The sequence below is a fragment of the Saccoglossus kowalevskii genome, chromosome 5 (genome assembly GCF_978046115.1).
Source record: "Saccoglossus kowalevskii chromosome 5, keSacKowa6.1, whole genome shotgun sequence".
NCBI classification, from domain to species: domain Eukaryota; kingdom Metazoa; phylum Hemichordata; class Enteropneusta; family Harrimaniidae; genus Saccoglossus; species Saccoglossus kowalevskii.
The window spans coordinates 16,592,397-16,618,302 of record NC_140645.1 but is presented as its reverse complement, the minus strand read 5'-3'; the positions used below and the strand labels follow the sequence as shown (position 1 = coordinate 16,618,302).

The window sequence follows — 25,906 nt, the reverse complement described above, 5'->3', positions numbered from 1 at the left end:
ACAACCATTAGCGTAAACTAATATTCAGCTTATTTTGATTCCTCTCTGAAATCAAAATCGGTATTTTTCACAACTCATATGAAAATGAGGTCCGAGAGCAAACAAAGTAGTCTCTTCAAGAGTACCGTTTTTCGAAACATGACAGAAAAATACAATATTTAGAAGGACGCTATTTTTCTTTTGTGGTAGATAAATGTAAGTGCCGAGTGAAATGGAATTTGAACAACAGTAATGTCACTTCCAGTTAAAATCGTTCAGCAACATTTTTGGCATATCACATGGAGTACTACGATTGGAAGGACTTAATGAATGTTGATCACCTGGAAACTGAGTTTTATAAACCCTGAAGATCCGCCCGCAGTAAAATCAGTGATTACTATGGAACCGAAACCGTCCACATCGAGATACCAGGAGGTTTCTGCTGGCGACGTTGCGGCGTTGCTCAGTTCCAAATAAAGATTATTAACGCCAAATGTGTAACATTTTAACCGGAAACCAAGACCCATTCAATCCACGACCAGCAAACAACATCACAAACGAAGTTGTAGCGTGCATCTCAGCGACAACCGCTGTCGACAAAGGAAGTCATCCCGTCAGTGGAATACAGCAGTTGCACGGCATGTTTGCCAAAGCACTATTCTGTGGAGGAACTTTAAATTCAACATAAACTGTGTATCATAGTCGTCCAGTTCAAGTTCTGGTTCTGTTGTGGTCCCAACTAAACGTCCACGAATTATTCATCCGGACAGTAACTTAGATTAGACGTATGATTATTTTATTTCCACACACACAGACAGTGAAACGCGTTCTACACTGAAACGCGTTGCTAGGGCGTAACACTATCTTGGAACATATTAATGGGCAATGGGGTACGCCAACCTGAAGTCCATTCCGGTTTGTTACACGTTCTTTCTTTAATATGAAATAATCAAATATAAACCATATGTAATAATAACAGAATCCCACACCCTTCCCTTGGCTTTCGTTGCGCAGGGAAGATATTTTCACTCGAGATGCAGTGTATTTCACTCGCTTCGCTCATGAAAGTACGGCCACAGGATACACCGCATCACGTGACTAGCATTTTGCGTATGTATTTTGTACGTTTGAAATAATTCAAAAAATGCATGTGAAATTATTCACAGTAACATGTTCGACACTGTTTAGCTAATAACTAGTTGTTTTCAAAGTATTGTTACAGATTAATGTCACACATAGTGTTGTATTTGACGATACGCCGACTGATACGCTTGTTATTCTCAATGATAATACTCAACTGAACTGCAGCTTTGAAGAAGGCGAAGTACCGAATGAAGTTGTGTGGTACTATGGTGTAAATTTGATATCCGAAGATCGTGATGTGCTGACGCCGCTCTACGAGTTTAATATAACAGGAACAGAGAATGCATATAATCTGCGTATTTATAATATTGCACTGGCACAAGAGGGTGAATACAGCTGTGGTGACAAAATACTTGCAGATTTTAGGGAGTTTGCATTCGTTTATGTTATAGGTAACACTCTTAATATAAACCACATGTACAGTACTGAGTTACATAATTTTGTTGTTTATTGATTATGGTCGTTTTTTATCATTCTAAACTTATATTGCTGAGTTACAAGAAATGGCTGCCGTTGCGACCAGGTAAAACATGTATCTTCCGTTGTTTTAAAGTGATGTTTGAAACGAAAACCAACAATATATTTCGTAACTGAATTGATGTTTATGATAAATAAACTTCAAGTTATCAGTGTGTCAGTAACCAGGATTTAGATTTGAACGTAAGACGAATGTGTGAATAATATATATGTTTAAATAACGCTTAGTATCAATCAATGACCATCAGTGACGCTTAATATATTATGAGTTCGGTCATTTGTCTATTTAGTGAGTATTCCAGAGAAGCATACGACCCCGACTGCCATATACATGGCCTGACAAAGTTTTCTATCACTGAGCTTGAATATTTTACGCCAATTGTCACAATATCGCATGGCTTTTCAAATATTAAGTTACACTGGAATATAAATATCTGTTTATGTTTGTCTGATTTTCGATCACGTTGCTGCCTATCTGTGCAAACATTATCCTGGATATTGAAAATATTTAATATGATACAATGTCACATCATTTGTGTTGTTGGGTGGGGATGGTAGAATGAATGGAAATGCAATTACTTAGACATCTACCTGCATTCAAGTATACTTATTTCTAATGCATACTATATAACCACTCGAGTAAATAGGAAAATAAGTATAGGTTATAACATTTGTTATTGGGTTTATAATTCTAACGGACAATTTGTTATCATCATATTGTCTACATATGATTCAATGTGAACTAATTTCTACTCATAAATTGTTACTTTTGATTTCGATATTGAATACAAATTATGTTATTTGACAATAATACTTATTGACATTATTTGCCTCACAGACAGTAGCCCACAATGCAAAGTTTATCCTGGTGCAACCGTAATAACTGGGAACACCGTCACTCTGAATTGCAACCTGGACTTGGATGCTAGTGCACCTGGTGATTTAGTATGGTATCAGAATGGTGTTGAAGTTATGAGAAAGACTGAAATCGAAAATACATGGACGACATTTCTGTATAAGGACAATAACGGTGATGTGTTTGATTGTCAACTAGAACATTATACTCTACCTCGTTTTAAGTGGTCACAAGTATCCTGTGAAGACAAGATAGTCATGGATGTTCAATGTAAATTTTGTAAAGTATATATACATATATTAATGTCGTTTTGACAATCAATACAACTTGTGACACCGCCAGACATATTGGAAACAAACATATAACCGTATAACGCATACATCAATTTCATAACGCCGCACTTTGCTATCAGCATCAACATTTCATTGAACAATCGAAGAAAAACTCGACCACTAGATTTTGTATTGTAACTGGTGCTACCAGTTTAGATGGGCTTCCGTCAACCTTTTAAATACAAATAACACATCATTTTATTTTTACCATAGTCACGTTCAAACGAGAAAAAAAACGCACAAACATTTTGGTATATTAAGTTCCTGGTGACATTTTGACAAATTAATTTATTACGTAAACATGCACCCATTTCAATATCATCCACACTAGGTGATCATTCTAATTTTATTTTAGATTTACATAAGTTTTTGTTTATTTCAGTCGACCCTATACTTGAAATAAGTGTAACTGGCGATGTCGATGAATCCGGAAATGTAATAGAGGGTGATTCATTTGTCATGACATGCTTCGTTTTAGAGGCTAACCCGGATGTAGAGACGTTTTTATGGTTTAACCAAAATCAGAATGTTATCAGTAATGAACAGAGCATACTTGCTGACTCGTTTCCCAGGGAGTTCTCTGGAAACTACACGTGTCATGCTATAAATACATTTTGGGATGGTTCTGAAGGAGTTGGTGTTAGCACAATGCACATCAACGTACAGTGTGAGCGAGCGAATTTTATTTTAACTAGTTCTAGTTTCCTTTTTTTGTAACGTTAGGTTTATGAACAATTGCGACATAATTGCAATGTTTCGAACATTTGAGTTCAAGTTTAAATAAATAGTAACCATCATATACAATATTCTTGGGGTATATGAATATGGGGTAATATTTTCAATTTACAGTACATTCATTAAATGAAGTGGCATATATCAATAAAGACAGCAAACACCGCAAAAACATGTTATGTCCAAATTAAATTATATTTAAATTATATTTCTTATATCCGCCAACTGTCAATATAGGGAATCAAACTGATGTAACAGTAATTGAGGGAGATACATATTTTGCTGAATGTTTTGTTGATTCAAATCCTGTGGTGGAAGGAATATGGATACACCCAGACGGATCTTTATCCCCTGGACCAATACTGGAGATGGGAAATATATCACGTACTGACAGTGGCACATACACATGTTTTGCGGAAACTGTATTTTGGGATGAATCAACTGCATCAGACAGTGATTATATGTATATTAATGTACAGTGTAAGTGATCCATTTTAAAAATAATACTAAAAAATAAATTTAGTTTCCACGCATTGTGTGTGACGAATATGTAAAACTCAATACATTTGACAGTGATATCAATGATATTTTTTGTTCTTACACTGTTTTCCCACTAGATCCGGCTAATATTTCATTTGCTGGTTCAACGAATGTCTATGAAGGCAGTGACGTCATTTTACTCTGTGCAACAACTGATGCGAATCCTCTTCCTTATGAAATGTATATAAACCACACAGATGACCATGGCAATGACAATGTCGTGGCGGAAGTAAAATATGACTTACATATACTATATATCATTACATCAATTAGTGAAGAACAGAGTGGAACTTACACATGTTATGCAACAACATGTTTCCACGATGGTACAATTGGCAAAAGTACCAGTGATGAATTAGCAGTAAACGTCCTCCAATGTAAATAGTTCAGCAGTAATATTATTTTTGCAGAAATCAAGCCATCTTGCTTTTTGTCAACACGGTGATCAAATAATTTGGCATGTCAATTAAAGTAAACAACAGATTTTGAAAATATATATGAATTGTAAATATATTTCTATTTTAGATTCACCAGAAGATAATAGTTCTACAAACGGAGTTATTATTGCATTAAGTATAGTAATTATTCTTCTATTTACTTGTATTATACTATTATTGGTGTACATAGTATATTTACGACGATATGTACAAGCAGAGGTGAATATTTTTAGGTTTATTATCACAAAATTATTAAACATCTTTACTCAGTATTGGATATTCTAAATATTCTGAACATGGTGAAGTACCAACAAATATGGTTGTTGTGTTTGTTTAATCACTTTCAGAAGCCTGCGCATACCACCGACTATGAAGATCTGCGCATGTCTGTAAATACAGACCACGTGTACTTGAAACATGGCGAGGTACCATAGGAAATTCCAAGGGAATCAATTCGTCTTGGGAAAACTATTGCAGAAGGATATTTTGGAAAAGTTGTGAAAGCGACAGCAAGTATCGAATCACAAAATCCGCGCACAACTGTAGCTGTAAAAATGTTGAAAGGTATGTATTATGTACTCAAGACAAGAATTTATTTTCTCTTATGACATATACCACGAGATGTTGTACGGCATCTATGTTACCACATGTATTTTTGTTTGGACCACATGTACAAATTTGGTCCAGTGTATTTTGACAGAAATGTCAAGAGTTTTTGCATTGCGATATTTATAACCAATTTATTTTATAACAGATAAAAGTAGTAGTTCCGGAAGAGATTATATAATTAATTTTTTCATATGTGTAGTTACCGTAAATCTTTCTACTGCATTGCAGATGGGCTTACTGATGAGTACCACAAGTCAATACTCAAGGAGCTGGAGTTGCTCAAATCAATCACCTCACATACAAACGTTGTGACGTTGATTGGATGTTGCACACAAGACGGTATACAATTTCACTTTCCATCACATGCTCCTCATTGCATTGCGTTTTGATTGTGTTTTAAATTATTATCATATTTTGAGTATTCTCATTATGTGCTTTATATTACTTATATGCAAGTGAAAATCTATACTTTGTCCCTCTAGGTCCCACGTATGTTGTTCTTGAATACATGGATCTTGGCGACCTACAAACATTGCTTCGTAGAGAAAAAAGTAATGAGGAAAATACATATACTAATCTAAGAAACCGTGTGACAATGTTGTCCCAACAAAATCGTATTGGTTTTTCACATCAAATATCTTTTGCTATGGAATTCATTGAAGGAAAAGGCGTAAGTTGCGGGTAGTGTTTTGGTCATATACTGATATACAAGTTATAGCCGATTGCAAGTTATAACCGCCACTTGTAACAATATAGTGTATTTGTTATACATTTGCTAGTCACGTTATTTTTTTCAGTGCGTTCATCGAGACTTGGCTGCTCGCAATGTACTGCTGAATGAGAAACTAGTATGCAAATTATCTGGATTTGGTTTGGCAACTGACGTCCTGAATCAACGCGAGTATGAGAAAAGAACTCAGGTTAGTATGTTCACTACATTTTATAAAAAAATAAAATTGTATTGCTAATTCTTGGCAAAACCTTATTGATGTTTGTTGTTGCAATGATAATAAATATATCTCTTTGATATTGTTTCAGGGACGTTTACCAGTTCGCTGGATGGCACCGGAGTCTATATTGGATGGCGTGTATACCAACAAGAGCGATGTTTGGTCATATGGTATTGTTTTGTGGGAGATAGCAACACTAGGTAGACATAGTTTATAGAATATATAATGAACAGAGGAGAGTATTTTAATATAAAAAAAAGACACGACACACAGTGATTCAACAAAACATGTCAGCAAAATCATTATTATAAGTTTCGTCGTAGTTATTATGGTAAACACCTTATGTACATTCATATCTGTTTGATTATACAAGTTGTAGTATGTATCACTTGACATTTCAATGACAATGACATTGAAACTAATCATAATGTTCACTGAAGCTAATTTTAGTCAAATAATTATTGTCATACAGGTGGAGTACCATACAACGCTATGTCAACACAGGAAGTGATAGAGTCTGTACAGCACGGATATCGAATGCCAAGACCAGATAATGTCACCAAGACCTGTGAGTGTGTAGACCGATATCGTTATTGAAATAATTTATGAAATTATGATTTTTAATTTGAATCTAACTGATAAATACATGCCACATATATATTGATTTGTTATGTATTGATTTGAAATTTGTATTGCACTATATACTGTATCACACTGTGTTGTAATGAACTATACAGGTTTTCAACAATGGAACTTTGTTGGGCAGATAATCCAGAGCGAAGACCATCGTTTCAGAAGTTGACAAATATATTGCAAGTCATTTTAGATGGGGATAAGGTATTTTGCAAGATATTCAGACACATTTTATACAATATCTCAATACTCATGTTTACATTCGTCACACACTTATTATTCCATATTAGAGCATGACCTTTTCTTTATTGTTTAATAGATAACAGGTGATGTACATATCTATGAAGAACCTCGGATGTGAGCAAAGATTAATATTACGTATATAGCTGTGGACGACACGTTTTAATACAACAATACAATTAGTAGATGTAAAATACAATATTAACAAATACGTTATTATGGCAACGATTGTGCTGTTTTAAAATGGTATATAATTGTTAGGAAAATCACGTAAAAGGTTGGATGCTGATACTTTTGCAATTAGTAATACTTAGCTAATATAACTTTGTGTTAACGTACGGTAATCACGCTGTCATTTAGCCTACTTTTAGCATTTACACATTATGTCCACAGACCAAAAACACAACAAATACAAATACAATATACTTTTTCATCAGCATATGTTTTACAACTGTCCAATGTTTCACTGAACGGAATTGTATTGATCGTCTTCTTTTCACTTTTTACTTTGCAAGAACATATATTTTGACAGAGCAGTACAAAATACTTCTGAGTGCTTTTAGTCCAAATGGAATAACGATAATAACATGGCCGATATTGATTACCATGTATAAATAGCATGTACACTGATATAAAAGACACACCACTGATAAAGTAGATGGGTTAATTTTTATGTTTGGTTGTATGACCCACGATTCAATTATTCTAAGTCAAAATATAATGAAAACCCACGATTCAATTATTCTAAGTCAAAATATAATGAAATATAAAATGTCGGCAAAATGTATGTAGTAACAATCAATTGTTGTTACTTTGACCTGCATTATATAACCCGCCAAACATGTATACTCCTGACACGCAAAGTATATAGATGTGGTAGTTAATCTCTATTGAAGGTCGGTTAGACTAAAGTTCAAATCTCATACAGACAAATGACAAACTACAACTGAGAAATAGATATTATATTTCATTTTCATTGAATTGAGGTATTGGGTGATAATATTATAATTTAGTTCTACAATCTTAATTGTTTCGACATTGTGGATGTGTATTAGTTCAAGATAATATTTAATGAAATTATTTTAAAATAAATATAACTCACTATGACTTGTTTTTCCATCGTAATGAGAAAGTAAATTAGACAATTGGATATACTGGATATATCTAGTCACTTGTGTATTACATGTAATGAAGTTAACGACATACAGGTATACTATGACATGGGTAACTGAACTAATTTGAATATTGCGATTAGCAAAAACGTTGTACTATGATCTCAGGGGTCAATAAAGTTTTGTTTGCACTGGATGCTTGTTGTTTATACTGATCGTCATTGGTGGCGCTACATATGACAACAATGCCTTGACATGTGTAATTTAATGAAGATATATTAATATTGTGTTCCATGTGGAAAACATCCGAACGACTGAAGTTCGTTATTAAGTGAATAAGTATTTGTAAAAAATCTAAATATTTTTAAACACAGATATTAAGGACATGTACATCATTGGTAATGTGGCATTTGACATCTCATATTATATTGTTTTATTGTTTATTTTACAGTTTTTAAAAACAAAACTTCATTATTCAAATGTCAACTTTGCCTAGAGTTTGTCTGTAACGTTATCAAGCATGTCACTCGCATTCATTAGCATGCCATTGTTATCTACATAGTAATTTATGGCATGTAGCAGGCCATTTCAAATCAGAAGACTGGGAGTTATTCATTTTTGACATAGTGGCGCTTTCCATGGCAACAATTGATTATGTTAAATTTAAATGTTCCGTTTTTCACTATATAATCACATTTTCGGATACTCTTTTCATGTAATTTAAAATAACATATATTTAGCTTAATTAAGCCATTGATATCAGGTGGTTTAAAATAATTTGTATGTACGGTGAATATTTGAGGAATATTAAAAAAGATTGATTCAACACTGCAAAAATATGTTGGCAGTAGATATGTGTTGAAGTATTTGTGGGAACAGAATACATCTTTAGTTCTGCAAAATCTATTCAATGTGTGCTAAATATCAGAATTCTAATTAGCGTGACTTTAGAATGAACTCATGTAAGTTATTGGCGAAACATATAGGATAAACCATTCGTGTGCGTGTTTTTGTTGAATATACTTTGCTGTTAATTAAGAGAGGTCATTCAAAAACAAAATTCATGAATGTATATCTTACATCGATTGACATGTCTTTCCTTTGTGTGGGTGTATTTTTAAACGCACTGTATCGATTGTGCATTTACGAGCAAAATCAATTGGGTAGCGGATTATTTATCATTGTATATATGTGACAAAATGCTATTTTGAACTCTCGCCACGTGATCAAAATAAAATCAAATTAAAATGTTTAGTCATCATTATTTGTCATCATTATTTTTTAACTAACATCTTTACTTGTTGGACTAGTCTATTTGTTACGTAAACTGTAATTTAGGGGAAACTCTTTGAAACTAGGCCAATTTGTCGTTATGAAGACACAGTGTTCAATGGTGATATTCTTCATGGCTGGAATATAGCATCATTCGCCGGATAACACGATGAGTGTTAAATATATAATATTGAAATTATTTATTTTGTATAGATATATCTTTCACATTGGAGATGTAACATGGCCTTCACATAATAATCTTTAATATTACCGTATCATATATCGTATCATATTACGAATCATAAGTATGAACAGGCATGATATATTGGATAAATGTATGACATCAATACGTCGTCAACGGCAAAGACGAAATGGCCGCTTCTGCCTATGATAATATAAACGGTGTGGATACCTTTCTTCCATAATGTTCAATGTAAAATGGTCAATGTAAACTTGCAGGATAATGACCTATCTGTACTTTGACCAGCTACGGTTAATACCTTATATTTGCACGTACATGTACAAACACTCAAACACTCAAAACAGCACTTATAGCTTGTTTTCAGTATCTCTATGAGTGTTCATATTTGTGTATCTATCATAATATACAGACTGTTCGTGGTGCTACTTATGCTTAAAGTTAATAATATTTTAATCCATTAAATACTACGAGAACACCATGTCCGCAATGGGAAACTTCTCAGAAGTGGATCACGTGAACATTTCAAATGAGAACAAACTATTCTCTGAAAGTAGTTTTAAATCATCAAGCAACAATTATCCTAGGGAAAATGATATAATTAAATGGTTTATTAGATCATTAGGTCAATAGTAATGTATTTATGTATGATACCCTTTTAACATATAAGTAATTGTTTATTGAGATACAAATAGAAAATAAATGGTTAACATGATCATATTAATTATGCAAATTAAAATTTATTAAGCATAGTCTTATGTTATCATGCTTTATATAAATTACGTTGTGTGAGATATATATCTAATTTAATTCAAAGTAGGTAATTACTGTGCATGCTAAGGGAAGACTTATATACTGCCTTGAATGTTAATTTGTGCTTTAATTAACCATTTGAAATCATAAGTTTGACTATATTGTTAAATGCTTTACGGAAAAATATTTTTTTTTTTACAAATGAACTTTATTCGTTGACAGAACAAAACAAATAAAACAAATTTCAAAAACAAACAATACTTATTACAGGAGAATTTATAAAAAAACTAAAACCAGCGAAAACAATATCACTGTGTAGAGCTATTTGCAAAGAGTATGAAATTCTATAATTCCAAATATACTTTCAGACTGTGTTTAACACGGGCGTTACCAAAAGGTATTTTCTGACCAACAGTAATCTTTCCTGGCTTGAATATAACGCATTAAGTACGTGTGTAAATATTGAATAACATTTTCACAAATGTGTATAACAACCATTTATACACTGTTTATTTATTATACATGCTTTTATTTGAAAAAAATATTTATAAGAGTTTTATGAATTTCGAAAATTGAAACAACATGACCAAGCCAGGATTTTTTTCTAAGAAGCGTGGTGTCAACTACTGAAAAGCATAATTAATTTATCAAGTTCAAATATTCATCTATAATGATGTAAGTCCATGTAGGCTTACCCATGCGAAAATTGATTGTTTCCACTTCATAGTGCCACCATTAGTAATACTAACACTATTACGAAGACATCAGCTGAATGCATTCACAGTTTTATCGAACTCATCCTGGCAAAGAATGTGTATTCTGTTACTACTGCATTCTGCATTTTATTACTTCTCCATACAAGAAGTTGATACTTATTTGCTTTACTAAAGATCTCATTTCCGTACAGTGTATCCAGGTAAGATGCCACCAGGTGAATTTATTGTATTTATTCCATTTGCTCGGAAGTCCCAATAACTGTGCTGATAACTGTATTTAAATACACATCTACATTGTGTAAGAATGATGCAATGAGTAACAGATGTGTAGCATTAGTCTCTTCATAGTTGAAGAATGTTATGCGGTATGACCAAAATCATGTTTAGTTCAAATAACTCAAAGGAATCCGATATTCCTGGAATGCACCTACATTAATGAACGAATTGTTCTCAAAGCCTATTTTCTTGTGGAGTTTTTTAAAAAAAACATGATGGCAGCAAACATTCGCCGAGAATCATATGAGTGTGTCATTGGTGGCGTGCTCTTGAAGTCATAAATCGATCTCCGTCGTAGGCTCGGATTTGGGTGACACTTTCGGTCTCGGGTACTTGACCTATGCTCGTGTACGCAAAGATCCAGTTGTTATTGTCCCAGCGAGTAATGGTTCCCGCAGGACAACTGTCGTTTCCTTCTCAATACATGTGTACGCGCGCATGAGCTGTGTTGTCTCTGAATTCGGAGTAAATTGATGTCAAGTAGAAATAGTTGTACGAGTGGGTAATATACATTTTCAATCCGCTAAATAAATAAACCTGAAAATACCTCCAAAGGAAAAAAAATAAATATAATTACCCTCAAATTGTAACACTACGTAATATCTATCACATATTTACCCTAATAAAATAATCAACTATTAAACCCGAATTGATCAATTTAAAAAAATTTCCCCGGCTGTGAAAGAAAATATAATATTGTGTGTGCCCTCTAACTAAAAGTTCGAAAATAAGACATCACAATGATATCATAGTACATAAAATATTGCTGCCTATATCACTCCATGTATCTGTAATAATCATCACTCTCCGATTTGCCGTTGTGCTAGTTCGGCTTGCAGATTCCCTGCACCATGTGGTATTGAAAAACGTGCTTGTGTAACATGTGTTTATATTATACCTGCGCTATAATCACACTCGCAATCATGCAACTAGATAGAGTACAAGTTGAATAAAATAAATAAAATAATAACATTTCTAATGTTTGAAAAATAAATATTTACTTAAACATTAAATCCATAATCTTGAAATATCACCTCACAATTTCTAATATGACCCTGCAACTATTGTTTGGAACCTTTCTCTAAACTTTCTCAATGACTATACTAAATCATGATATAGCCACTATATGGAAATGTGACCCTGAAATTGTTCACATTATGGAGTCGGGTGATATTTATAATCTATTAACTCTGACACGTGAATTAATATGGTTGTACAACGAAAGTGAAATCAAACTTTAAGCTGTATAAAACTAAATTTTGTATTGTGCGTCCCTGTTTATATTTATTTCATAGTAGCGATAGTTTAATGGATAACGCCATTCAAGTAAAACAGTTGGTTACTTACAGTGTATAGGTTATTGTATCAAGTTCAAATTCTACCAAAGCTTGTACACAAACGCATTGGGAGGCAATTCCCCTGGCCGAGATTCATTCACTAACTAATTTTGGGAGAACCTAAGTTAAGGTGAGCAGGTGCTTGTGTTCGACCAGACCTGTGTGGTGCCATGAAATGGCATTATATACGGAAATGGCCACACAGCTCTGACATGTAGCGCTAAACACTCGCACCTGCATTTTGCACAAAAAAGGAACAACAGTGACGGAAGAACGTAATAATGAAAAATTCAATAGGAACATTTCAATTTACGTTGATAAAATACTTCGGATGAAATATCTAATTTCAGCTCGATTGAAATATCTAATTGCACAAGGAAAAACAAATAAAATGTTTGCAGCGCTATCTATGGGCATCAATACCGTAAAACGTCAATAACTGATGACGGAGACTCGTAATATATTAATAATTGTCCCAGTTCTGACGAAACACAAATATGCATGTATTAGTCCATTGATTATGCCATTGTATGATAACAAATGTACAAATAAATGCACTTTAAACGGATTCATTCTGTTTGCTTATAATATATACTAAATAAAACATATTATATAAAACACATTGTATTATCAAAATCAGTGGATTTTATGACGTCATTGCAGCAGATTATTCGCGATAATGTATTACATTATTGAGCATCAAGGCCCTGTCCCATGGATATGAATACAGTGTTGTTTTCGAAAACGAATAAAGAAGAAACTATTGAAAAAGAAGAGAAATTGTTAGATAACAAGTATTTAATACTAACATCGGCATCAAATAATACTGTCCATAACCAGTAACAGCGGATTTCAATATCGAAATCAGACAATATTGTGAGGGCATCGTCGTCTGCTCTGTACGCTAACGCGCGTTCGGCCGAAGCGTTCCATCTAGTTCGCGCGTTTGTAGATTCCGCTACTGATGCTGGTGGCCCCCTGATTATTTCGCCATATCGTGTTGATGAAGTGAGGTTAACCGAGGATAATTTATCCAAGCAAATGCAATAAACAAAATGGGAGTACAATGTATGTCTACGAGTAGAGGGATGAATTTGTTCTGTTTTTGTGGTGAGTAGTACAGTTTTGCGAAAAGAGATCGACGAAAGACCAACGTGACTTGTATTTCCTCGGCGTCGACTCCCGGTAAATGTAACAGTCCGGGCACAGTTTGCATAAATAAATGAAAGTATCCGCGTTCTCAGGTGCGTTTCTGTTTATTTATACAGTGAGATTAAGATCACTGTTGGTTCTCCTTCTAGGATGGCTAACACCCATCAGCTTTCCGGTTATGTTCGTTCGCCCGCTAAGCCTGTAAGTTTTGTTTGGCTTCAAAGTATTCGTCAAATACCCGCCCTCCCGTGGAATTTAAAATAACTATTACACAGAAAGAACAGTTGCCAATAATATCTACCTTGATTGTTTGAAAACACAAGTGGGAAGGGGTAACGATGCAACTACGTACATGTACCCCGGGTACGCACCCCTACGCACAGTCGATCCAGCTGGACCACGGCGGCGATCTAGCGTAGTGTAGTGCAAGGCCGCGGTAGACACCGATACGGCGTACCATTCACGATGTGCCGTTCGCTCGGGCGATCACTGCAATGCTACTCCACACCACACATCAGTCACTCACTCGCAATGTAAATGAGTTCAATACAATAATATTTGATGGATTGAAACTAGTTTCTTGCTTAGTTTGCCATATGAGATTGGTGGAAACAATTTCCAGAAAGACATTTTAAATTATTCAGATTCATGGATCAGTGACTGTGAAACTCTTCCGTTCACTATGGATTTTTCTCAAAGTTTTTCCGCTTTTTAGAGGCAGCAAATCTACTGGTAATGACAACGCTACAAAATAATTACAATAATGAACTCGCACCAATCAATAATGTACTCAAGCACACTTTGTGCTCTATATATGTATGTACTCGGCTCACGCATCGTACATATATGTCGCACAAAGTCAGCTTTCGCCCATTATGGGTTGGCGGGTCGTTCATTATTGCTCAAATAACGCAATTAGGTGCTTATTTTGCGAGGATAAATCTTTTCATTTAATCTGATTAGAAAGGAATTTACTATGATTTGAACAGTCGTGCGTGGGTGTCGATAAGTTTGAGAATTAGCGATGAGCGAATTAAACGTTATGTGTATCATCCTACATAATCGAATTACTAAACTCATTTTTAACAATTCAATTTGATGTAGTCATCACTTACATAAAATACTGAATCATGGGAAATAAGTGAGTGATATGTATGATTTGTTGACGCATTAATTACGCATTTAAAATGTTGCTTCTTCTACAGAATAACACACAGAATGATGCAAAAATAATAACGCCCTCTACCGGCAACTATCCAATGTATGAGATAATTGCCCAAGTTCTGATTAAACACAGATATGCACGTATTAACCAATGAACCATGACATCATATGACAATATGTGTGCATATAAATGCAACAAACTATCTCTCTATTAGATTTATTCCGTTTGATATTAATATCTACTCATTCAATATAATAAAAAAGTGTGTGCAAAACTTTACCATGGTCCACACAAGCGTCAATAATTCGATTTCTCTATGAATATTAAAAAATATCTCTGAAAATATAGACAAGTAAATATAATGAACCCTTTTAGGACAATATAGGAATAAAAGATGTCATATCATTTTATTAAAAATCAGTATTTGACACGTAGAAGCACTAAGTGTTGGATATTATAAATAATTTTACGTGAACTATTGACACAATATAGACACGTCACTACTAATTTTCAGCATTATAGATAACATAAGGCAAATACACGGTGGATTTTTATATACACACTAATGTAGAGTGGCAATGCAGTTAGGGGAGGAAAGGAAAGTTCAATATTACACATCGTTATCTACAATGCATTATCCAAACAATGTCTGGCGAATCACAACACCATCAACATTAATTCTTATTTCAACTACCTTCCTGTGACAACATTTCATTGTCCTAAATTGTAGTGTTTTCGGCAGATGTTTAATTTACTGCAAGAATGTGGCTGACAGACTGAATGTGTTAGAAATGTAGACAATCTGTTTAGTCTCAAATCAACTTCACCAATACGGTAATTGTACTTGTTTTGGATTCAAATATGTTTCATACTAGCACTACATAAAACATCACACTCGCAAATGAGAATTAAATGTATGATTATACAGCAAGTTCCTCGGTTCACGTTTCATTGATAAGTGACTTCATACAAAGGCTATAGTTTTCTCTATAGTTTTTGCTTTATACAACGCTCAAGACATCAGCGTGATAGCAAAATTCAGCCAATGTAGAACAGCAAGGTGTTAACGGTGCCACATACAATCCTATGCCCTTTTATGACGAATTCATTAGTAATAGTTTAAAGTGATAAGGGGAACACCCATCCAAATACACATACCTTAAATATTGTTTTTTATTTCTGATAGAAAAGCTCAGAATGAATCGACGACCAAGACGAGATATATGTTAATATTTGGCCAAGCTCACCCGAACACAAATATACATGTATTATTCGTTAATCTATATCATCCTAGAGTATATCATACTCGGTAGTCTACCGTGCATTGTAGCTGGTAATGTCACATCAAAAACGAATTCTAATCGGCAGAGTCCAGAAGGTCATATGGTGTATTTAGTCACTCAGAATATAATTGCTGTTTAATACTGCTATTATAACATAATACTATTCCCGATGGCGGTGTTATCATTGACACCATGCACATATTTGATTAAAAGTTTAGTTAAGTGAGTTAACATTAAATAATTGCTTTATATTGAGTGTATTTTTATTACAAATGAGTAAATTTTGTATTTGAAAATGTGTCCCCTCTATACCATTGGGGGGGGGGGACTGGGAAGCGAAATATGGGGTTAATGGAATGCTTGGTGAAATACCCACATATACTATGTAAATAACAAAGATATAACGCCACTCGTATAAGCTGAGAACACTTTTTAAATGGTTTTCACTTTTAATTGCATTTTTATGACGCAGTATTGTTAATTTGCCAAGAAAGTGCAGAAACTTAATGCATGTGCATGTGTAGAGAAAGAGTGCATTACTTCCACCTCTTCATTATAAGGTAATGTTACAGTGCAATTGGTTAATCAAATCTGGTTGTAAATTTTGTGTGACTACATATTATTGATCAGAATACATCATTCCACTGTCCGTGCCCCCTAAAACCATTAAAAGAGCATATTAAAAATAGGATATCAGAACATGTATACCTTTAAATATAATCACTTTTTAGAGTATTTTTTTTAAATATGTGTGTGTGTGATTAACTTAAATCATTCACTTTGTTGACAAGAGAATTCTCTTCCATTTCATCAAGATTATCATCGATACACTTTATTTACGAAATTTTGTGGAAATGTGCCCTCAACGACCATTGTTCGATATGTACCATCCTTTGCATCAACTATCAGAAGGAATTGATGATTTATCTATATTGTTCGCGTTCCTATGTAACTAAGGAGATACAATGAATGAGGGTGAAGAAAGTTGAATAATACACATCGGTAACTGCAAGGATGTTCATGCTCATAATGCACCATACAAACAAATATACAAGACAGTTCACAAACATATAACTATAATCATTAATTTAAACTTCAGCTACATCGATATGATGATAAATTCAACATCAATAACCGTGATGTCTTCGATAAATATTTCAACCACTGCAAAGAAATGGCTGACACAATATGTACATATTTAGATAGTTTGTTTCGTCCGTAAGCACTTTACTCTAATACACTAAGTTGTACTTGTTTTGAATTAGAAACATTTTATGCAAGCAGTGCATAATTTCTCACATTCATAATTACCTAATCACAGTGTGATTATGTCAGTAGCAGAGTGTATCATGTCAGATTTCTTATTGAATGACAAGTCATTGTAATTAACTTTTGTTCCGTCTGTCATCAGGGTGGTAAAAAAATTAAACATTGTGGATGTAATGTCTGTTTACGGGAAGGTAATGGTGCAATGTATCATTTTATACCATTGTATTAATACAGTCATTAGTAACAATTGAATTTCATATAGTTATCGCGTACTCATAATACTAAATGGCGATAAATAAATGAGTGATATGTATGATTTGATGACGCAATAATTACGTTTGTTGCTTCCTCTACAGGATAACACAAATAATAATTGAAGATAGTAACGCCCTCTACCGGCAACTACACGGTTTTTCGCCTATATCTGATGACCGAGCTGGATTCGTGAGATGTTAATAATTGTCCAAGCTCAGAGTGAACCCAGATATGCACGTATTAACCAATGAACCATGCCATCATATATGTGCAAATAAATGCAACATACTGTCCCCCCAACGGATTTATACGATTTGATAAATAATAGTTTTTAAAAACAACATTTTAATTTTAATTTTAATTAAGTCTCCTGAGTGACTGTGATTTGCATAAGCGGATATGGCCGTCAATCATTTTTCTACAATTAACAAGCACCCCTCAGTAAATACATGCAAGTAAAAATAATGAACACTTTTGCAGCAATTAACGAATAAAAGGTGAGTATTTGACACGTAGTAACATTAAGTAATATACTTTATAACTAACATGACGTTAACAATCGACACTATATAGACACGATACTTCTATTTTTAGAAATATAGATAACCTAAGGCAAACACACGGCGGGAGCGAAATGTTCCCGTACCCCCTAGTAAGCTCGCGCCTTCGCCTCTGCTGATGTACAGTGTCAATGCAGGTTATATAGTATTCGTGATGGCTCCGACGTCAAATACGGACATATTATAAATTGCATGACATATTTTACCATAATGAATATCAGCTATAATTTTTAAATGCAATCACTTTAACTTATTTATTCGTTTGAAATGTGAGTGTAATCAAATTAAATTATGCGTTTGGTGGTAAAACTTCCTAATGCATTTTCATGAGTTTTGCACAAGATTATCACATATGAACTGTATTTGCACAATTTTGTGGCATTACGCCCCTAACGACCAATGTTCAATATGTACTATCATTTACATCAGAGGGAGTTGATGATTCATGTTTTTTTTCCGCGTTCCTATTCAACTAAGAAGATAACATAACTGAAGGTGAAGGAAGTTGAATACATCATTATCTTCAATAAAACTCAGGCTCTTAAAACACCATCCACGCAAACAAGTCTGGCCAACCACAGCGATCTAAATACCAGCATTAATTATTATTTCAACCACATTCATATGACGACAAGTTCATCATTCTTAATTGTGTTTTCGACAGATGTTTAATCTACTTCATAAACTGCAAAAATGTAGCTGACAGACTGACTGTGACATGTAGACAATTTGTTGGGCACAATTCATGTTCACTGATACGCTGATTTGTACTTTCTTTTGAATTAAAAACTTTCTACTCATGCATTGCACAAATACATCACGCTCGCAAATGACTATTGAAGTGTGGTTATGCAGCAAGTGAGTTACTGGGGTCACGTTTTGCTTTTCCACAGTTGAGTACCTTTACACATCGCTGCATACACGATGTGTCATCAGAGTGATATCAAAGTTCAGCCAATGTAAAGCAGCCATGTGTTACCGGTACCACGTACCATCCTATACCATGTTGTGATGATTTTTTAGTGACAGCTCAGGTTGATAAAGTGAACGCCCAATGATATTAAGTTCTGCACCTTTAAAATACACACAGCTAACATTTTTTTCTTTTACAGGGAAGCTCACAAAATAATTTTGAAGCGTAACGCCCTCTAGTTACAACTAACGACCAAGACTAGTGATATGTTAATATTTGGTCAAGCTCGCCTGAACACATATATGCATGTATTTTCCGTTAAGCTATGACATCATGAAATAATATTTAACATCATATTCATGAGACTAATGTAAATAACTCAATGTAACTGCTAATGTCAAAGTACATATTGATTCTATTCAGTAGAGTTCATCAGGTCAAATAGTTTATTTTAATTACTCATAAATCATGGTTCATCATATTTGCTTATGACTTCTGTCCGTATAACACAATACTCTTTCGAAGTGGCAGTATTTTTACTGACACCATAGATGAATTAGCAGTTTAGTACGAATTTTTCAATGAGAATTTTTTTTGTAAATGGGGTCAATCTGTTATATTAGAATCTGGGATGCAGACGCAATTATTGATGATATTTATTATGTAAATATTAATGAGAACCCATCTAACACGTAACTAGTGTTATCATGAAACAGAATATTTTGACTTACATCCTAATTTTAATCGCATCTAGACTGAGCAATGTAATATCAAGTATCAAGTAATTGTACAACAGGTTATATAGGCTCATCCTATCAAGGTCAAATCTTTATAATTCCTGAAGGTCATTGCAGAGATTAGACACATGTCACCATGTCTCTGATAATGTTTTGCTCTGCATAACGGAATTAATAGGATGTAGCAAAGCTAGTCTCTTTTTCCTCGGTTCGAAAAAAAAGTTTTAGGCAATCTTCATTTTCATCTCCACTATGGTAAGCACAATTCTACATCGAATCAATAATTTACATATTACACCGTCGTCTAAGTGATGTTACAATTTGACAAAGAATAAACACTATGCTAATACGATTAGGTTTTGTTATCTAACTAAGGCGTACTTATAACGCCTTACAACACTTGTACTTTGACGCTTATGGCAGACAAAATGGCGATTGCACGGAAGACTAGGACAGCTATCCAGATTTAAAATTATGAAATTGTTAATTTTAAAAATGATCATTTATTTTTAAATCCTATTTGAACATTTTTTTGTACCACGCATATAAATATAAACATATTTTCATTGAACACTTAACAAGGTATTTCAACTTGAAAAATTATAGGGCATTTAAAAGAGTATTATTTTTTTGAATCAATTTTCTCTAATATTATTAACAATTCGCCCAATTCTCAACAAAAATCAAACAACGGTATGATTTAATATCACTATTTAGTGAGACAATTCATGCATAAAGCGATGTTAACATTCCAACATACAAATAATCACACCGTTCGCCTATCAGTTATCTGACCAAACTATGCCTACAACGACCCGACATCGACTATATACTGGTACATGGAAACAGAAGATGACCTGCAAACAAAATCTGACTGACTGACTATGGTATTTGTCTGAACTGCATGTTGTGCAGTCCTGTCCCTTACCTGTTATCAGTAGCAACTGGGGTTGCACGTGTCATTTTTCCACGTTCCAACCTAACTAATTAGATGCGATACATCTAAGTAAATAAGTATGTATATCTAAATGTAATTTGCTTTAAAAACACTCCCGCCTCCTCAAGCTTGAAAAACAAACAAATTTTTGCTTCAAATTTGGATAATACATGAGTTTGAGAAAAACGAGGTCAATATAGCAATGTGAGAATAATTGAGCAATCGTGCATGAAACCTGGTATTAAGACATGTTTGTTATCGTACCTTGCCCCGTAGTGATATCGCCTTAATGTCCCCACCAATTTAGTCGAATTACCGAGATAGCTGGAATTGATTTTGTTCGTTGTTGGCGATCAAATTAAATCTATCGCATGAAGACTAAGTGAACAAATGTTGAATATAATGAAAAAAACTTTGAAACAGGTACGATATATTTCCCAAGTTATAATAATAAAACATTTAAAAAGTAAATTATGGTTATGTACCATACTTTAACCTATTTAGTAATGTTGTCAGAATCACGTTTATATAATATTGTAATAAGCTTGCTAATCGTGTAAACATACAAACTGTCTGGTTGACGCCATGAACGTACTGACAGCTTAAGACAGTTAACAAGTAACACAAAACAAATACAGTTATCTACTTGGTGATACGTCTACTCACTTCATGTCGACTTGGGAAGGACGGTTGATTGTGCTGACATTATTTAATATACAAATAGAGAGGTCCCTTTATTTTACCGCACTCTACCTCCAATAAATTACAAAATAAAATTTGACCGTGCACTAATAACTGCGATAAAACAGTACACAAAGTTCGAATTTAAAAGAAGATAGTCATCACGAGAATTGTTTGTTCATATCACCAAATACATATGCACTGAAAGTAGTAGTAGATGCACCGAGAGAGGAGTAAATGTCTCAACAAACACATACCAACGAAATGTTTTATACGTAATGCTATCTAGTGTGGGACTTTTGCAGATATTAAATACGACGTAAAACTCTTTACTGAACAAATAACAACATAGCCACAAAACTACATTCTCCAGCAAAATGTGTTATCTTAGTTATATATAAAAATATGCACACCAAATCTATGAAGTAATTTATTTTCTGGAAATACATTTATGCGTTTACATTTAAGTCATTCAAGACAGCTTTCATTCGAAATAATTCAAGACGGCAATTTTCAGCATTCTGATGTTCAGCATTTTAAAACTGAGACACCAATTATTGACAATATTATCTACGTACCCGTATTATAACGTATTTTTTTCATATTCGCTTTAAAACCATCTCACTGACAAAACAAGTGTTGGCATAGCCATCTCGATGCTGGGAAAATAAGAGTATTTAAAGGTGTGTTTTGGAGCAATGGATTGGCTAACAGGCAGAAAAGCAATTTAAAAGAACTTTGACTTTGTTTTAATGAAAACTTGAAGTATACATGAGGGTACGTATTATTATTTATTTATTTTGGAAACTCAATTTTTAACTGAAGGAATTAAACTAAATTAAATAATTATGTTAGAAATGACTACTGTTCAACTCCGGACGTTTAATTGTACTTAGCGTATGTTACTATGACAATCAACCAATTCCGAGAAAAACAGTGACAGAAAAACGACAATGAATAAATGCATGGTCACAGTCAAATCGCTGTATAATTGAAATAAAAAAATCAAAGAACACAGAGAATTCTAAGACAGGAAGAGAAATACGAGCAATGTATTCGAATAACAGGCATTACAGCAGCCAAGTTTGTTTCACCTCGATCAATGCAGTAATACCCACGATGCATTATTTCCATAAGCGTGAGTATGTGGAAGTTCATAGCCAAGCGTACTGCAGTCAATAACAAGGTAAGAAATTACGTGACGAGACCATCCCGATTTCCGGGTTCGGGTGCGTTTCATACAAGATGATCGATACGAACTCCACCGCCGAGTGTAGTAGACTTAATCCCGATGGCAATAGGAAGTTCGAAGGAAGCTAATACAGTTGATTTATAACAGACGAAGTAAATGGAAATCACTTTTCAGTCCACGTTGAGACACAAACGTAACTTAATATACACTACTACAGTTCGACTAAAGTTTACAAACACCACGGTCAGTCACACAACGTCCTCCAAATTCAAAAGTGATTTTTAAATGCACCGAGGAACACGAGATGAACAATTGTGCATACTTAGATGACGACTCCACGCTATATGCAGCGTGAAAATGGCAATTTAAACTTTGCTTGCAGATTTTCCCGGGCAGATTAACATAATAATACAGTTCGATAACACGGCCAGTCACATACATACAATCAATCAAAAGGAAACTGCAAGTCGTATAACAGTACCATGATTTCACAACTTTCGAAATACGTTCGCTTTTATCGGCGTACAATGTCTTCCCGTTCGCAAGAACACAATACCTAAACTATCAGAAATTCGTAACACATAATTCGAGTGATGGAATAACAAAATTACTCATCATTTGTAAATTCAATCCATCGAAAAAGTATAAAAAACAAACATTTTTAAAAACAATTTTTATTATATAAATACACTTTGTAAAGAAACAAGATTCATAAACATAAATATATTTGAATACATTTTCACTACAAATTACACAATACTTATTTTCTCGTGGAGTTTCTTCACAGCCCAAACTATTTGAATCATGCACACGTGTGAGTACTTCGGTGACACATTTTATAGCTACGCCCAAAATAGTCCATCATTTATTGCGCAACTGTGACCACACGACATCATTCTGTTAACATCCACACATTTTCATAAAATATCCACGCACTTTTTGACCTTTCATTAGTAAAGTACACTACAATTTACTCCAGAAAAACAATTTTCTTGGTACATTCCTACATTTTTGCATACTAATGAGGGATTCAGACACATTCCAAGCTGAACAATTTTCTTGGACTAATGACAAAGCTGGTCAATCCTTTCCCAGGAATCACTCAACATAAATTGAGTAGAAATTACTGAAATGATTATTAGTTCTAAAATTCTTTGTCTCAAGTAAAGTCACGCAATAAATACATTATCTCGACACTGTTAATGAAATACACAAATATATAATATATATATTTCTTATTGTGTTGTATAATTAAGCAATAACCCATCGCCGAAGGCGGGTATATCACGAGATATTGCACAATTCACAACATGTATGCACGAGCCGCAGGCGAGTGCATATATAGAGTGAATTATGCAATATCGAGTGGTATACCCGACTTTGGCGGGGGGTTATTGCTATCATATTATACCAGTATATTGGCAATTCGATAAAACTCGTAAAAAAAGAGTTTACTTTCATCTACTGAAAGATCATGATTATGGCCCTTGAACATGAATATTTATAAGAATAGTATGTAGCTGTGCGCTGAATGCATACAAAAATTACATGCGCAACACAGTTCAAATTGAATACAAACTAATTTTTATTTCGCATGAAAAAGAAACGTGTCCACGGTGAATAGAGCAGCGTAAACACACAAATCAGCATAACAAAAGATGACCTTTCTGACCTTTTACTGACTGCGTCAACGCGATTTGAAATACAGGGTCGTGTGCAGTTTGGATCATTAAAACAACGGATTTTCCACGTTTTCATCCCAGTTCTTGTACAATTTGGATTGTAATTTGCCCATTGAAAGTACAGTTGTGAAATACACCGGTTTTGTGACTCATCATACTAGTTGTAACTGTGGATATTTGATGTTCAGCTGTACTTGGTTCGACCGAAATTTGAGACGCGCGGGAGCGGTGTATCATGTACGGCGACCGGCACGGCGATCTCAGTTCCAATATCTGACCTGGATACCTTTGGTATAACCAACGTTTTGTGACAGTATGACTGACACGTTTTGTCGTTGTTCTGGAATAAGTTTGATGGTGTAAGATCGGATTCGGATTGGATTATTTTTGTGACACCTACATGATATGCCTTGTCTCAAATCCGACCGAAAGAAAGACTTTGCACGCCGTCGCTCTAATGCAGTGGTTGGTGTACACTCGGCACAAATTACCTTCATCATCTCCTGTAATTTATTTTCCCATAGCGGAAAATTGCAATGCCATATATCGTCGTCGAATCCTATGTTGTCACGTGTTCTTTGAAACAGATGGCAATTACCCGGGTGCAATTTCACTGCAATTTTGTCAGCTAGAATTCGAACGCCGCTGTGGGTTGTTATTGGTGGCATACATTTTTGACTGTGATTCATAGTTTTTTGCATTTTTTTGTCCTTCAATTCCTCAATCTTATCTAGTACTTAAAGATCATATTTTCTTTGTTGGAGGGTCGCAATCCATCGCAAAGTCACAACATGGAGAACACAGCGTTCTGGCGTTCGTTTAGGCACCTCATGGTCTTGAGGGACGGTGGTTTAGGTTTGTGTGACGAACGACAATCACCAACGACCACCGCTCACAACTTGGATCCCAACATTAACAAAAAGCAATATTATGGTTATATAATCTTTCAGATGTTATTAATTCAGTATTTTTTTTCAATATTTTTCCAAAATTCAACCACTATATTTCCCTAAAAATCAAATAATACCGGTTTTATGTATTTCCTTATTAAACCTGTAGTCATCATGTTCCAGGGCCACCTGGTTTAGCCGTGCATTATCAGCCAATATACCATGCAAATTTTGTGTTTAGACCAATCAAATCAATAGATTAACACCATCAATATACTGGTATAATATAATTTATTTTTGACTCAAATGACACTAAAGCTGTTTTTTCTATGTAGTATGATACAAGATAAGCAATGTGCAAACATATTACAAAAAATAGTGATACAAATTTCATTCAATTACAGACAAACTTATTAGATGTGTAAATCTAAAGTGATTTTATGATTTAATATCATGTTAACTTCTAATACATGAGGCACCTAAATATGAATGTTGTGTCTCTATACAATTATGTCGTATAATACCATAAACATAATATAATTGTTATAAGTCCGGCCAACCACTACAATCTAAATATCAACATTACTTTTATATTAG

At 34.1% G+C, this 25,906-nt stretch overlaps 1 protein-coding gene across 1 annotated transcript; it reads left to right on the top strand.

Annotated features, from left to right (window-relative positions):
- Positions 1 to 864: 864 nt before the first annotated feature.
- Positions 865 to 6,857, top strand: LOC102804118 (fibroblast growth factor receptor 4-like). The gene is made up of 12 exons (XM_085498757.1): positions 865 to 894; positions 1,202 to 1,514; positions 2,438 to 2,725; positions 3,170 to 3,454; positions 3,757 to 3,999; positions 4,137 to 4,436; positions 5,334 to 5,444; positions 5,588 to 5,775; positions 5,903 to 6,025; positions 6,144 to 6,255; positions 6,528 to 6,623; positions 6,793 to 6,857. Exons 1-12 carry the CDS (start codon positions 865 to 867, stop codon positions 6,855 to 6,857), a joined length of 2,154 nt encoding a protein of 717 aa, XP_085354883.1.
- The last annotated feature ends 19,049 nt before the right edge of the window (positions 6,858 to 25,906 follow it).

Excerpts from the sequence above, each read along its gene's own strand:
- LOC102804118 (XM_085498757.1), top strand. The coding sequence starts at position 865 with ATGGGGTACGCCAACCTGAAGTCCATTCCG. Across the intron at positions 895-1,201 it reads CCAACCTGAAGTCCATTCCG|ATTAATGTCACACATAGTGT; the intron begins GTTTGTTACACG and ends GTATTGTTACAG. Across the intron at positions 5,445-5,587 it reads TGGATGTTGCACACAAGACG|GTCCCACGTATGTTGTTCTT; the intron begins GTATACAATTTC and ends TTGTCCCTCTAG.